A 15,302-nucleotide genomic window follows, 5' to 3' on the forward strand; every position below is an offset into this window, starting at 1 on the left:
TCCGTTTGATTAAGGAGGAAATGTGGAGGAGGGAAGATGGACTCATGTTTTACAGTTCAGAAGGAAACCTGTCTCTGACAGTAGTTTGTATACTTAGGCTGAAAAAAATCAGTTAGACTTGTAGGAAAATCTGAAGGTTGCTTGGCGTCCTCCTCTCCTTCAGGTACTGATGGACTGCCCGTCCTGCCCTGAGGTGTTAGAGTTCCTGTGTCATGCCATCCACGGGTGGAGCTGTACTTCTGTCTTCCTAATGTAGAAGTCTGAGTAGTACTACACCAGTCAGCTTATGTCTGGGTCTGCTGTCCTTGGCATGAACTTGCCTCTGTCTCAGGATGTTGGGGGGCTTAAAGCGTCTGTTGGGCCACAGAGAGGCAAATGGAAAGATGTCGTCACCCTTATGTAGAGAAACTGAAAGATCTGTAATAAACACAACATCCCACTCTATTAGAGAATGTCTGACAAATGTCTCGTCCCAGAGTTTCAGTCAAAGAGATCACAAATTGCACTAGTACAATAATTGTCTTCAGCGTTGCAGAGGCGCCCACATTTAAATATCAGGAAGCTTCTTAAAGTTATTACATTTTTAAAAAAATGTCCTGTTCTTTATTAAACCCTAAAACAGTTTGATTGTTTCATCAGTCTTAAAGTGCAGGCTTTTAAATACTACTGTACCGTAGTTCCACTGCAGTAATTTAAAAAAAATTTTTTTTCAACCAAAATAAACTGTTTAAATTTCTTTATGTAAATGCAAATACATTTACTGCTACTACTTATTATAACGACATTATTCTGTGATACCTCCAGACTGTCTTTTTCTAAGATGGTCACCATTCTGTGAAAATCTCATGACGTTGCAACCCAAGCATTGAAGTGAGTTCCAAGTGGACATGAGTTGAGTTGTTGTGTCCCTGCGATCAACAGTTTGGAAGATCAAATCTCACACACTGATTTTGATTGGGTAATTGTTCTGCTAGTTATACACCTTCAAACTAATTTATTGGTGATAATTGACGACGCAGTGTACGTTCAGTTCTATGTGACACGTGAGGACATGTTTATAACAACTTACTGTGACTGTTAACGTCATTGGTTGCAGCTCGGTCACAGTGGCTTCACAGGATCACAGATGAAGATACATCAAAACCACCCACTTCACATGTTCCACATTTCAAAATGAATGCCATTTATGCATGCATGACCGTGTGGTAGTACACAAACGGGAGTGTCATCAGGTTGATGCAGAGATAAAGGCTCGCACTCAACAGTTTAATATTTAAAAGTGTGCTTTAAAATTCCAGAACAACACATGAGCAAACACACACTAAGACAGGACATCACTCAGAGGGTCAGCTTCCACCAAAGAAACTCAACTACCCATTATTTCATTACACCTAAAAGCTGACCATCAAAATGACTCCTTGGTTAGGGAAATCCACTCATAGAATTGAGAATCGCGTTGCTGTCATTTATATTTTTGATAGCTAGTCAAGGTAAACAACATTACCATTGGAGGATCTCTTCAGGATCAAGCTGCAAAAACTTTATTTTTCTTTCATTTTCCACCATTCCACCCAGTTTCATAGTAATCCATCACATTTTTTATGTGTAGCTGACAAAACGGTCCATGGACTAACAACATATTGGAAAAGATTGTGCTGCTTTCAGGATAGCTCCGGTGTCATTAGTGGTGCTGAACTCCTCCAGCTTCCTCATAACTCAAATGCTTACTGGCATCCAGCAACAGCGCCGAGTTGGGAACTCGATACAGAAAGAGGAAGAGCTGCAGAATGACACTCAGTTTTCAGTGTAAAACCTGTGGTGTAGTTCCGGATGATTTAAGGTTGATATCAGACGTAGTTCTTTATTGTCATAACCTGTGGAAAATGACAAAACTTTGGCAGGTATGGGGCTTTTAGACATGCTGTCTAAAACTCTGCTAAATCATAGGCCATATATTAACAAAAACGTATGCAACTCTTGTCATTAAGTCACTACATTGGTCTACACTGTAAAATCAAACAATCAAGCTGGATTATCATTCCAATGTGAGATCATTCAACATTAAATTGTACCCAGATGCAAAGCGGATTCATTTACTGCAATCTGCTCTATAATCACTAATATTACCGAACTAAATCTCCTAGAGCAAGACTGCATCTTTTAGTAATTCTTTAAATATATTGTGCAACTCCAGTCATTAAGGAGCAGTATTTGTGTGTAATGACTTCTTCCTGTTCAAAACATGACTGTCGGCTGGTTGATCTGCTGGTTTGTCTGAGGAAAGGCTGACCTGAACCTCCTGCTGTGTGGCCAGAAGGCCAGCTGGACATCTGCATGGGTTAGTTCAGTTTCCATTTTTCTTATATTTTCTGACTGATGGGAAGTCTAGAAGCACTTGGAACTTTTGAGTGGTCAGTTATCCCATTTTAATTTTGAAACCTTTTGTTGGGCCAAGTCAGATCTTCCATCTTGCGGTGAAGTAATGGTGATTGGTGATAATTTTAAGAATATGAATTGCATATTCTTAAGGGAATACATCTTGGTAGATGTCTCCATCTAACAGTTTACAAAATCTTCTTTTGCGTTTGCATTTAAAATCTTGGCATCAATTATGTTTTAGTTACTGAACATTAATTCTGAATCCATGCCTTTTTTATAATGAGGTGTGTACAACAATCCTGAAGGCAAAAATGAACATGCTACGTCTGTCCCATTACGGCATCATGGTGCCTGAATGGAGAATTGAGTCACTCGGCAGTCTTCTCTATAAACGATTGAAACATGAAACAATTAGATGTGGTTGTTTGGAATTGAAGTGAGTGCACAGGACTCTATTCATGGAGGATATCTTCAGTTATTGTCGTACAAACTTGTCTCTAAAAAAAAGGGTTGATAAGCAGCTCCACAAATCAACTCATTTGCACTTTGTTTTCTTCACCAAATAAACGGTTCTGTGTGACTAATGTCATGTATTTGTGATCATGAGTAAAACATTATCCTTTCTGCACATCAATTAACAAAAACCTGGAAAGATTATACATATTTTTTTGTAAAGGAAGATACCAGAGGGTTTTATGCAGATGATCACTCCTTTATTAAGTACATAATAGGCTTTTTGAAGGATGTTAGTTCACACCTGTCAGTTTTGCTGTTGTGCTTGAGTGCAGTCTGCCCTCTATCTGGACCCCCATGGGGACGGCATGGGAGGTAATGGAGACTTGAAGGTGATTTTGTTTCTTCACCCAGATTGGCCTGTGCCAGTGATGTGCTTATTTAAGGAATGCTGACCTCCCCAGTTTCAGCAGATCACTGGGCACAGCAAAAGGTGATCATCACCACTGAGGCCAAATGTGACTCTAAATGTCATGGTGTTCCTCTGTCCTGTGTCACAAGTGACCATGTCATTCTGGTACTCCTGGCGAGGGCTCCCTGACTTGCCTCTGTTTTAAAGATATTAGTGAGGGCAGTGTCTGGTCCTCAGTTCACAACCATTTTTGTACCTGTGGGTTGTGACCGATTCAACCAATTGTGTTCGGCAGCAGGTGGAAGTGGTAAACTGTAATTGCAGCCAAAGGTTTATGTACAAGCAAGTTTTGTCAATGTTGCACAGCTGAGGTTTAGCAACACAATAAATTAGTGCCCAGACTCAATTTGTGAAAAATTGTGGCAACAGTCCAGGAACCAAGATTTAGTCCACACCTTGAAGAGATTTTTGTTAAATTATGCAATTTTTTCCCCTGCATTGAAAAGGTTGATTTATGGTTGAAAATGTATTTCTGTCCTTCCAAAGTGGACTTGTAAGAGTACAGGTGTCCATCCATCTATAATATAGTATTTCTATAATATGCAAGTGCCATAAAACAGTTGTGCTAAGTTATACTTCTTATATACTTTAATTATGGACCATATTTCTTTTTGTCCATGTGTAGTGAATGTGCTAGACCCACTAACAAAGAAACTGAATACAAACTATGTTGATTGTCCTCTCAAGTACAAGATCAGAGGTACCGAAGCTCAGCTCTCATGAGACTCAGAATAAGAAAAGCTTCAAAGGGGTTTCTTCTAGCGGAGAACTACTTACAATAAACACACCAGCAAGTAGGTCCAATTAAGCTTCTGTGTTGTTGAGACTTCAATCACTCATCTGGGCATCAGTTCTCTTCTAAATCATTTGAGCAGACATGTATACCCTGTCTGAGTCTCTTGTGGGTAGTGACACCAGAACTCTTTCACCAGTGCTGAGTTGGGCTTTGAGTGCTCTGCCTGACTCTGACTGATGTCTACAACAGGTGGAATTCTTTTCCAGCGCTACAGGGACACATCCATGCCCTTCAAGGTTTCCACATAGATATTCCTGTCTTTGTCTTCTATAAAGTAAAAATTCTTCAGTCGTCTCTTAAGTAATGATTCTTAAGCCATCTCCATATCACTGTCATTCAAGCAAGGATGGTGCCCTTGTTCCAACCTTTGTTTCCTAATGCTGTTTTGTTAACCACTTCAGTTATAATATGCCGTATGGTGTGGTGGCCATCACGAAAAAATAGAAAATTGGAAAATACAAGTTTCACCTTTGGCCACATTACTAAGATTTGGGCTGATCATATATTAACTTCATAACTGGATAAAATATATTAGCTTCCTTAGAATTTTGCTTGAAGTTGTGTTAAACATCAAGGTCTACTTGGGCTTTCTTAACACGAACATGATAGGCTGTCGGTCTTTCCAGTCATCACAGCTTCCATATTGTTGTCCAAGCTCATCATGTGGGCACATTTTTTAGAAGTTGCAAAATCCCTAAATGCAATTTAGTCATCTAAAATGTAATGTATCAGTGATCATGTTGACTGCAAAAAAATGGATTACTGCAGTGCAGCCCAAGTGTCATTGCCTTTTGGTCTTAAGGTAAAGGAACAACTTCTGTATCTTTCTATGACTGGGAGTATACACCCTCCAGCAGATTAAAAATTATGCACTTAGGTTGTGCAATAAGGCTAGAGACTATTCTCAAATGGTTCCAGTTTTGTAAACTCTCTCCACATGTGTTTACTGTGTTTTTGAAATACTTTTATTGTTTCTGCAGAGATGCACTATTCAAGTCCTAATCTGTGATAAAAGAGAAGCTTCTGTATCTTGGTGTTCTGTTTTACTGATTGTCTTTAACAGTTCTTTAATGCCTGGTCCATGGTGTTATGTACACAGCTGTTAAAATAATAGCCATGAACTCTCTAGGTAGCCAAACCGGCTGCAAGCCTAGTAGGGACCACAAAACAAAGTTGGCATACTCTGCGCCATCTGTTGAGACGGAGCCGTTTGGCAGTGTAACGCAACAGTAAATTGAGAGTCTTCTTCGTATGTGAGGATAGAATTTGAATGAGCCACAGTTCTTTATAAACTCATGACTTGTGGCTCCTGCATGTTAAGACTTTTCATTAAAACAAAAGGATTGTTTTGCAAGAAACAGTCAATCATGTACAGTTCCTTGACACTTGGACAACAAACTTCATCCACTGAGGAAGGACTGGTAATAGAAAACAGTCCTGGGATTACTCATAGATGAAGAGGATGAAGAGTGAAATCCAATCTCAAGTCTCAGACCCATCATAGGTGATAATGGTAGATATTATTTGTGGTTATTTATGCTGGTCCATGAAGAATATATAGTGATTGCCTATATGATTATACCACTATAGTCAGTTTGGTTGCTGGTTGACACTGTGTGTGGAACACCCACAACCTTGTCATCGATCCATGGTCAGCGACCGTACTCTGTCCCAAAGGTTAGCTCTGTGGAACATTCTGGGCTCAGGTCCCAGAGAATAATGACATGTCAGCAGCCCATTCAAATGAACAGGCTGAGGGTAGCACTATATTAGCAGTGCTGGGCGGGGGCAGGGGGGATTGGCGGAGTCCTAAAACTGGTGCTGTGTTAAACATTGCAGATGAATGAAATGCCGCGTGTTCCTGAACAGGCTCTTGAGTTTCCAGAGCTTAAGACAAAGTGTCACTATTATTCTGCTAGTGAGATAAGCCGGCTACTGTTAGTACACATTTATCCACTTCTAATTTAATTCGTCTGGACCAAAAAGGGTTCAAGAGAATTGATCGCTAACCTCACTGTAACTTTTGTGTCTTCTAGCAAATCGTATCATTCCGTGACCTTGCCAGAGACTCTGAATCGATGCACAGATATTCTTTTAAAAAGTACTATCACCAACACTAACATGCACACAGTAGACATGGAAATGTTCAACTGATTGTCATTATGCGTACTGTATATCACAACATTTAAATTCTGGATGAAACTGCTTGTTTCCAAATGAGTGGAATGGCTCTGCAGCCTAAAATTTTGCACAAGCTTTGCATTGCTCTGGAAGAATGGAACTAAAAGCCGGTATATTTACTGTGACCTATAAAGATACTCACATACCACAAAGAACCCTACATTTAAAGACTCATTGCAACCAAAGCAGCAGCAGCAGAACTAAAATGTGTAAATACTGATATAGTACTGATCAGACATTTCAGTACTTACAGGATTATAGGAAGTGGACAGGTTGTTCTTAAAAGGAAGGGTTTGTAAGAGTAAAATATGCTACTTCTTCAGATGGTATTAATAATCTGTAGCTCAGTTAAGCTTTTAGTTCATAAATCTTTATAGGTTTTGAAGCAGATTATGTGATCATTTAAACTGGTTACTTATAGAGTAAAACTTAACATCAGAGTTGTTGGCAAAACTACTTTCCCCCTCTAAACAACAGGGACTGAATTGTGTTTGTACAGAAATCTACGTGAATGAAATGCTCTGTTCAAATCCAATTTTCACTGAATAGCCAAGAATTCCCTGCTTTTAAACGTAGTGGACTCAAATCAATCACCACAACCAGTTATTTGAACTAAAAGTGAAATTAATGGTTAGTTAAAGTATTAAACTAGAATCACAGTGGTGATTCCAACTTTCAATGTTCATGGACTTTATGTTCAAAAGTCTGTGAAACCTTTCACAGCATAAGTTTGTTTCCACGTTGGAAGTTAAGTTTGCTCTGCGTGGTTGTTGGTTTCAGTTTTCCACAATACAAAATGTGATTATCAAACCTCATTCTTCTGTCACATCACTGCATATGTCCCATTCATTATCTCTGAGTACCCCTTTATGCTGAGCAGCTCCCTTTAGGATGCATTCTGATTGGCTGCCTTACTGATTTAACCAGTGTTCTGTAGGTTGTGGCATTAGCATCAGAAGGATGTGGCCTGATGAGCTGGTGTAGCGCTTGTCTACTATGTCTCATCTTTTTGCAAAGTTTATATGCTGATAAAACTTTGCCATGACTGTCTCAGCTAGTTAAATATTTTGGATTTTTTTTTTCCCAATTCCGTTAACTTTTCGATAAAGAGTTGTTAAAACTCTTGTGCTATGTGCATTTTTGTGTGTTTTCCCTGCAGGTATTGCCCCCCCCCCCCTGTCAGTACCTGTAACCAAAGCCAAATAGCCATGAGGGTCTGGCCTTTAAAAGCTTTGATTACAGTGGTTTGGTTTCAGTGGGCCAGCCGGTAGTGTTTGCACTGTGTGTGCTGAAAAACATTACGTGTACTATTTAGGGGTTCGTATCTACAAGTCTACACAGTTTGGAGCAGATCCAAAAAAATCCAGATTCACCAGCTTGAAATGTTTCAAGGGCATAGTTTCTCCATTAGATTGTGGACAAAGTTTATTGAGTTAAAGGGAATAGTTTGGCCCATGGCTCTACTGCATCCTATCCTAGTTGTTAGTTGGGTTGCAACGGAATGATATTTTCATGGTATGATAAGATCTCAGAAAAAACACAGTATCGCGATGGATGGCATTTATATTTATCACGACTAGCAATAGTAGATTTCTTTTGTTAACTTTTCCAGCCTCAGTCGCTAGACTATGGTCAGGAAACCCAGGGAGTCGTATTTCTGCTCCAGGACCACAATGTGGCTAATTTAGGGTTAACCCATTTTCACTGTGATTGCACAGTGGAGAAACAAGACACTTGAACACAAGGCTGGATTCTTGGAGACTTTCGGCATTTATTTCTCTGCACAATGTGACTCAAACTGCATATTTACTGCATGACTTCTAGCAGCTCCACTCGTCAGTTTAACCTGCTGCACATGCACTCAGTCAGTAACAGACAGACGAGCCAGATGTCACTGCGGGGATGCGGAAAACTATTTCAGTAGTGTATTTTATGTTTGACAGTTAAATTAAAACTGGATTTTTTAAAAATTGAGTCATAAAATAGAACCCTATGGTGAAGTACACCTGATGCAAAAAACACTTCTCCGCTCATAATGTTCTAAGTCTAATAAGTGTGTGAGAGTCACATGATCCTTCATCTATCTTTCACTTTAATAAACCTTTCAGTGAATGGTATGATAACCCATCATAGTTCATACCATAAACCCTAGTTGTTTGTTAATTATCATCACTTGCCAGGTTATATTCATGTGAATAGACTCTTAAACTTGAAAGTGCTCCAAGGGCTCCAGCAAATAGGTAGTCGGTGCTTCATATAAAGCTCTCAATTCAACAAATGAGTGTCTCAAAATATTTCAAATCAAGAACTTTGGAAGTGAAGACAAAAAAATTAATGCATGCTTAGTGAACAAAAGTAAACCCTAGTGACGCCCCTGGGAATGAAGGTTTGATGGCGGGTCCATGGCATGGAGAGGATGGAGTGTGTAAATGAAATGAGCTGAACTTTTTCACGGTGTGATCATTCAGATTTTGCTGACCAGAAAGGAAGCTTTGATTTGTCCACATATTGACAGATGTTTTTATTTAAAAAATAAATGACAAGACGACACTTCTGACTATGTCCATTACCAGTTAAACCAAATGTTGGTTCAAAGTAATGGTCTCCTCTGCTTGCTTACTGGGCTTATCTGAGTCACGCCTGGGATCGGTCTTGTGTGAAAATTGGGGAATTCCAACACAATCTGGCACTATCATATGAAGCATGATAAGTATTTTGGATTGAAGAGAGAATTAATTAAATGTATTTAAAATTAAATGATCTTATATACCATATTTTGGGTGGAATAGTAACAAAACTTAAATGTATCCTAGCTGGAAAAAACCTGGCAAATTTAATGTGCTCTAATTTATATAAATTTGTTATAAATAATGTGAAGGAACATATCCATCAAATAAATTTGAACAAAAGTTTAAAATATGCTAAAAGCAGAGATTGGTTGATGGTAGGCTCAGTCTGTTCAAACAGGTTAAGGCTGTGTTAAAATCAGGGACTATTTGTCTTGATGACATGAACTGAGGTCATACATATTTGACATTGTAATGTCCTCGTTTGACTAGTCGGTTATATTTAAATGTTGGTGTCTCTGTGGCTTCAAAACCACTGCGGTATGGAAAGCAGTTCCAGTAAACCAGTGTTAAATTGGCATTATGAGGGGGTTTCAGAGAGCATGCTCATTTCTAATATCAACTGATTGCTGTACTAATTCAAAATCTATGTTCTAACATAATTTAGTGTTTCTGGCAATTATTTGCCTCTTTTCCCCCATCGTAAATACTTTCACACAAACATAAGTGTTTCTTTATGGACATCTATAAGATTTTATCTGGAAATGTACCAATGTGTTAATGATGGCAATTACTTAACAATGTTGTTTGTCTTTTTTAGGTCTTGTCATCACGACCATTGATCAAGTTTAATGGAAACCAAGGGGTAAGAGCATGTTCCCTACTCCCCACCACCCTCACCCCCACTCTCAATCCAGTGTATATAAGGTGTTTGTTTTAAGAGAAATAAAGAAAGCAATCTGAAGTGATTATTTTCCCTTACAGTTGAATCAGTCAATTAGCTACTGAAAATGTCAAAAATATATAAAAATGTAAAAATACTGCAGTTACAGCAAAAAACTACATGCCATGAATATTTTGAAGCTCAAACACCATCTTGATGCACGTTTTTTTTTTTTTAATTGATTTTTTTTTTTTGCACCAATGTTAGCTGCAGGCATGCTATCTTTTTCTTGTCATAACACTTAAGCAACATGTATGAAACCAGCTCCTATGGAGAGCTGTAAGAAAGATACTGGCAAAAAATTTGAAAACATGGCTTGATTGACCTGATCAGGTAAAGGTTTCTTCAATCTGTTTTACACTAGGAGCAGGATTTGGTTATTTCTCCATTACTACACAGGAAAAAACTTTAGAATATTACAGTGCGGCTGAGATATTTTAATTTTTTCTTGCTCATGATCAGTACATATTTTCCATGACGTAGTGTGATGAATGATGTAGGCAAAAAGATGAAAGAAGAATCATATTCTTTGAAAATAATTTTTTGTCAGCATACATATTTTAATTTCCATAGTAGGATCTACAGCTGATGAAGAGACGTAATGTCAATGCATTAATTTTTCTAGGATGCTTTAGATTTGTTTGGAAAATTATTCACATTAAACTTTAAATCTGCAATTTCACCATCAGTAGTAATGAAACGTAGAAATGGCTTGAAGAACATTCAGTAGTTTGTTGCTATTGATATTCACCACCTCTGCCTGCTAATAGAGATGCACACGGAGAAAAAAAAAGATGACGCGAAGAACTAAACTGTTTTTTATCCGACAGTTGAAAAAAAATGTGCCACTGTCTTTAATTTGAGTAATGGCAAAAAAGTGTAACTGTCCACATAAAACAATATATATTCATGTTGTATCTTGCTTTGGCTAAAGGCAGGTTTTGCATGTGTGAAACTGCCCATTCTGTGGCATGCATAGACAATCTATTGGAGCCAAAGGGTCACTTTGTTAAGTTATTCCAGGTATGTACAAAGATTGTTATTGGCCATCCAAAAATTGGATGCCTGTGACCTTTGTTGTAAACATGATCACAGTGCCTACAACAGGACATTTAGGAGATCTGTGTGCTAGAAAGGGAACTACTTTTTGTGTCCCACAGAACCGCTTTCAGTGGTAGTACTCTTCCTGTGCTTGGTGGGTGCAGACTTGTTAGTGCTAGGGGCAGCTAGCTTCCCTCTGTGGACGATGGAAGTCCAATTATCATTTTCCTTACTAGTACCAGTCTCCAGTTAGGTGGCTGCAGGTGGTGTAGGAATGCATTTCAGAAACTGTTTTGCACTTTGCTGGGGGATATTTTTTAGTTTATGGCACAAACTGACCTTTTCCCCAACTCGAGTTGTCTCTAAACCTGTCTTGTCTACTTTGCTGTGTATTGAGTATGAGGTGAGACTAGAGGACAGTCGAGTCGTCAGTCAAATGAATGGGATTGGAAACAAAAGCATTTTAAAATTGACACTTTAATGTCTGACATCGATAATATGTAAAAACCGGTTCAAAACAACCAAAACTAGAACGTCGGTGCACATCTTTTGGCACAAACTCATTCTGGGGATTCTGCAGTGCGATACACGCAACCTCTTGGCTCCAAAATATTCAAATGATCGGTCAACCTCAGGCTGAAACAGCAAAGCACACACGTTTAGGAGTTATTGTTTGACCTGAATGCTGTCTTCCTGAAATCTGTTTGTAGGTTACATTTACAATAAAAATGCACTGTTGTAGACTCACACTTTGCATTCAGTGTTAACAAAAAGCCACAAGTGACATTCATTCTTCTCACATCTGCAATATCCTCAACAAGTCTGCATACTTTAGGTGCTGCATTTTGTGCTATCAGTGTTTTGACTAAAACTGGAACAATGCAGTGCAAATCCTGTAATTCAGCAACGAGACTGATTAAAGTTTCAGTTTTCAACTTGATTCTTTATCATCTTGTGAAGATATTTTTTTCCAAAAGTCAGTTTTATCTGTACCAGTCTTTAGAATCACAGAACTCAATGTGACTCTTGTTCATGTTCAGACTGTTACAGAAGAAGTTTTTATGGTGTGGCTTTTTTGTAATGTTTGAAATATGCAAAGTGTGCATACCTGTTTATGTAATGTGTACATATCTGTCATGTGAAATGTTGATCTCACGTACAGTGGTACCTGTACTTGCGAAATTGGTTCTGGAAGAAATTACATAAGTAGAAAATTATGTAAGTAGACACGCGTTTTCCATGCAAATGCCCACAAAAATTCCGACTAAATGTTTTATAAAGCATAAAAATGCATCAAAACATGTAACAAATAAATGTTACGATTATATTATCACACAATAAATGGGAGTTGTGCATAACGTAAAAAACAAAGAATAAAGAATAATAATGACGGTCATTTACCTTTTAACAGCTGTTCCCATTGTTTTTTGCCCTCGTTGATTCATGCGCTCCTATCTCACGATGCCGAACAACAGAGTGAATTCCAGTCCTCCTTCTGAACTTCTCCAACCACCCACGGGATGCCTTAAACTCCTTAAACTTCCTTTTGTTTTAATAACGTGGTGATTGTAGATGCATTACGGCCCTATTCTTGGGCGACATCAATCAAACGCATCCCTTTCTCATGCTTTTCTATTATCTCTTGCTTTGCATGGACAAAAAAAACCTCTTTTCTTTTCCTCTTTTCTCTGTCACTTTCTTGGGGTCCATAGCGAATACGTACTGAAAAAGTTATTATATTAGCGCAAAACTATCAGAACACCTCGAGGGTCGAGTTCCGAATGCCGAGACACTCCATAAGCACCGTTCTAGCTCCACACAGAGGTGGAGTGGCATCCCTCTCAGCCAATGGGATGCCAGGTAGATACGTAATAGGTAATAGCCAATGGCAGAGCAGCTATGAGAATGTTGCGTTCAGGAACCTGTGGGAGATTCGAGTATCAGCCGATAGTGTTTTTATTCGAGTATCAGCCGATACTGTGTTTTTACATTACGTAAGTCGAAATTTCCTTCGTAAGTAGAGGTAATATTTTCCTGCTGAGAAATTTCGTAAATAGAAAATTTCGTAAGTAGAGACATTCGTAAGTAGAGGTATCACTGTATTTAATTATCTTGTGTTTCGGGCTGCAGTAATGTGTTAATGTTACTGATGAAGTAGGTTCAACATGGAGGGAAATCACAATGGTAGTGAGATGTTAAATTATAGAGTAAATAACCCGTGAGTCACCAGGGGATTCCTTCTTCAGTCATTGGTATTCAGTGGGGCTACAGAAAAGATGTTCGATATGTAAAAGTTCTCATTGTTGTGATAATGATTGATACACCTTCTGTCAGTCATTCCACTCAACAGTTGGTTTTGAACTTGCTCAATAATGATTGTGTGACTAAATACTGATTGAAAATTTTATGGGGACACTACAGATTGCTTTAAATGCTAGTCAAAGCTATTTAGTCATTGTTGAAATCCATTAAGATAGTACAGGATCAAGGCTCTCCCATTTTACAGCTAAGCAGTCAGCAGTCGTGTGTTTGGTGTTCATCATATTTTTGTGATTTATTGTTTATGTCCACAAACTAAAGGCCACAGATTACACAGCGAATTAGCAAAGCAAAAAGTGCAGCTTACCATATTATAATTAATATGCTGATGTTGTGTGAAATATGAAGTAAAATTGTTATGTCTATCATTTTTCCCTTTTACGCAGAGTGAGGACATTAGGTTTGCTGCAAGCAGAAAATGGAAAACCTTTTTTATAATTCATTTGAGGGCTTTTGAATTTACTTTTAACGTCAACGTTTTTAATTACTTCCCCACCAAAGTGACTATGTGGGGTTACTCCTGTCTGTCTGGGGTAAATAGTAATTTAATCTACAACAAAATTCAAGTTTTCATGCATTCTCTGTAGGGACCTCAGAGATGTGTGTCTCATAACTGGTTTCTTCAATTTGCATATTTCAGCATTTTTCAACATTGAATCTGACATTGGATTTTTGTGTCAGTTTGCTGAAACTTCTAGGGTTTTCCCAGTACTGTGTTTATTGGGAAAACTAGTAAACCAGTAATTTGTATACTTCTTGATTTGGCATATTAAGTAAGAAATGTGCACATGAACAATAAAATTGGTAGCATCCACGTTAAACAAATACACATCAAGTGTATGACTAGAATGAAACCTGCCTAATATACTTGAGTCGCTCATCTGCAACAACCTGTGTCCTAATGCAGAAGCTGACAAACTAGAGTCAGGCCCAAGTAATTGGAAACAAGGGAGTGACTATCTCGATAATGACCTGGCTTCTACTGTCACTCCTGTATAAAACAAATGTTGAATTGCAGGAGAGGTAAGGATCTTACAGGAAGCCACTTGAGATCTGGGTATTATAAGACTTTAATATCTACCAAATTGTGTTTGAAACTTGACGTTTTTATGCAAAAAATCAAATGAATATACCTAGCAGTGTCCTGACTTTGCGACCCAGAGCTATTTTATTCACTGTGGCAGTAGCAGCACTGGCTAGTTGATATTCATAGCTGAGACTATAAGCTGTGTTTCATGTTTCAGTTCGGGGGTGGGCATTCTTTGAACGGTTGGCTCTTGTAGAGCACAATGATGTCTGGTCCAATGAGAAACTTCACCAGCTCTTCCTTTTCTTAACTTGGCGTCATAAAGCACCGTTCCTGTTGATTAAGGCATAAGATCTGCCTGCCAGATTGAATTTTAGTAAAGCTGTGGTAGCAGAACAATAGTATTGCCATTTGCTGTAATTTCAGTTGTTGGCGTGTGTATACAGTATCTGTGTCTGTGTGTGTAATAAATAAATTAAAATGCGTTGCCTTCCTTCCTCTGCTGCTGAGTATTGTCTCTTATTCCGCCTCACACGATTTGCGAGACGAAAGCATCTCAAGCACAATTCATCATTCAGGGATCATATTTTTTGGACTTCATCTGAAGAAACCTGAAATGGAACAGCCCTTTTTGTGCTTCTGTGATGCATTTGGTCTTCAAATAGAGCCTGTGAAGGATTTGGTTACTGATTTGAGTCAGATATGGTGGTGCCTGCTTTTATTCCCTTTCTTTTTTACACATAGTGCCTGAATCGTCTTCACCTCCAACTCTTAATTCATGTGTTTCCAGAAGTGTTTCCAGCTTGTTGAGTTTGAGGTCAACTCTTTGGTTTGACTATTGATAGTTAGAATACTAATAAGTTTTCCTTTTAGATCTATCTAAATGAGCGTTGCATTAAATAGCAATGGAGCATCTCTGATCATTTGGATCACACGGATGTTAACTGAGGGCACTGCTGTTATTAATAGCTGGGCACCTGCAGCCTTCACACGTGTTGGAACCTTTGGTAGAAAGAGCTGAGCTGCGTGCCCACCGTCAGACCACATGTCAATCCCAGGCGTGACTCACAGGCTTAGCCTCTGAGCTACGTTAGGCCGCTGGCAATGAGCTGCTCTCTGGCCAA

The 15,302-nt window shown here is 38.6% G+C and overlaps 1 protein-coding gene across 1 annotated transcript in view; it reads left to right on the forward strand.

Moving 5' to 3' along the window:
• The window catches only part of ell (elongation factor RNA polymerase II), a 30,759-nt gene that overhangs the window by 2,262 nt on the left and 13,195 nt on the right, over positions 1–15,302 (forward strand). The window contains exon 2 of the mRNA XM_068319171.1: positions 9,669–9,713. Within this exon, the coding sequence (XP_068175272.1) occupies positions 9,669–9,713 (45 nt within the window). The remainder of the gene's footprint in view (positions 1–9,668; positions 9,714–15,302) is intronic.

This window comes from Antennarius striatus, chromosome 7 (assembly GCF_040054535.1).
Source record: "Antennarius striatus isolate MH-2024 chromosome 7, ASM4005453v1, whole genome shotgun sequence".
Classification (NCBI taxonomy): domain Eukaryota; kingdom Metazoa; phylum Chordata; class Actinopteri; order Lophiiformes; family Antennariidae; genus Antennarius; species Antennarius striatus.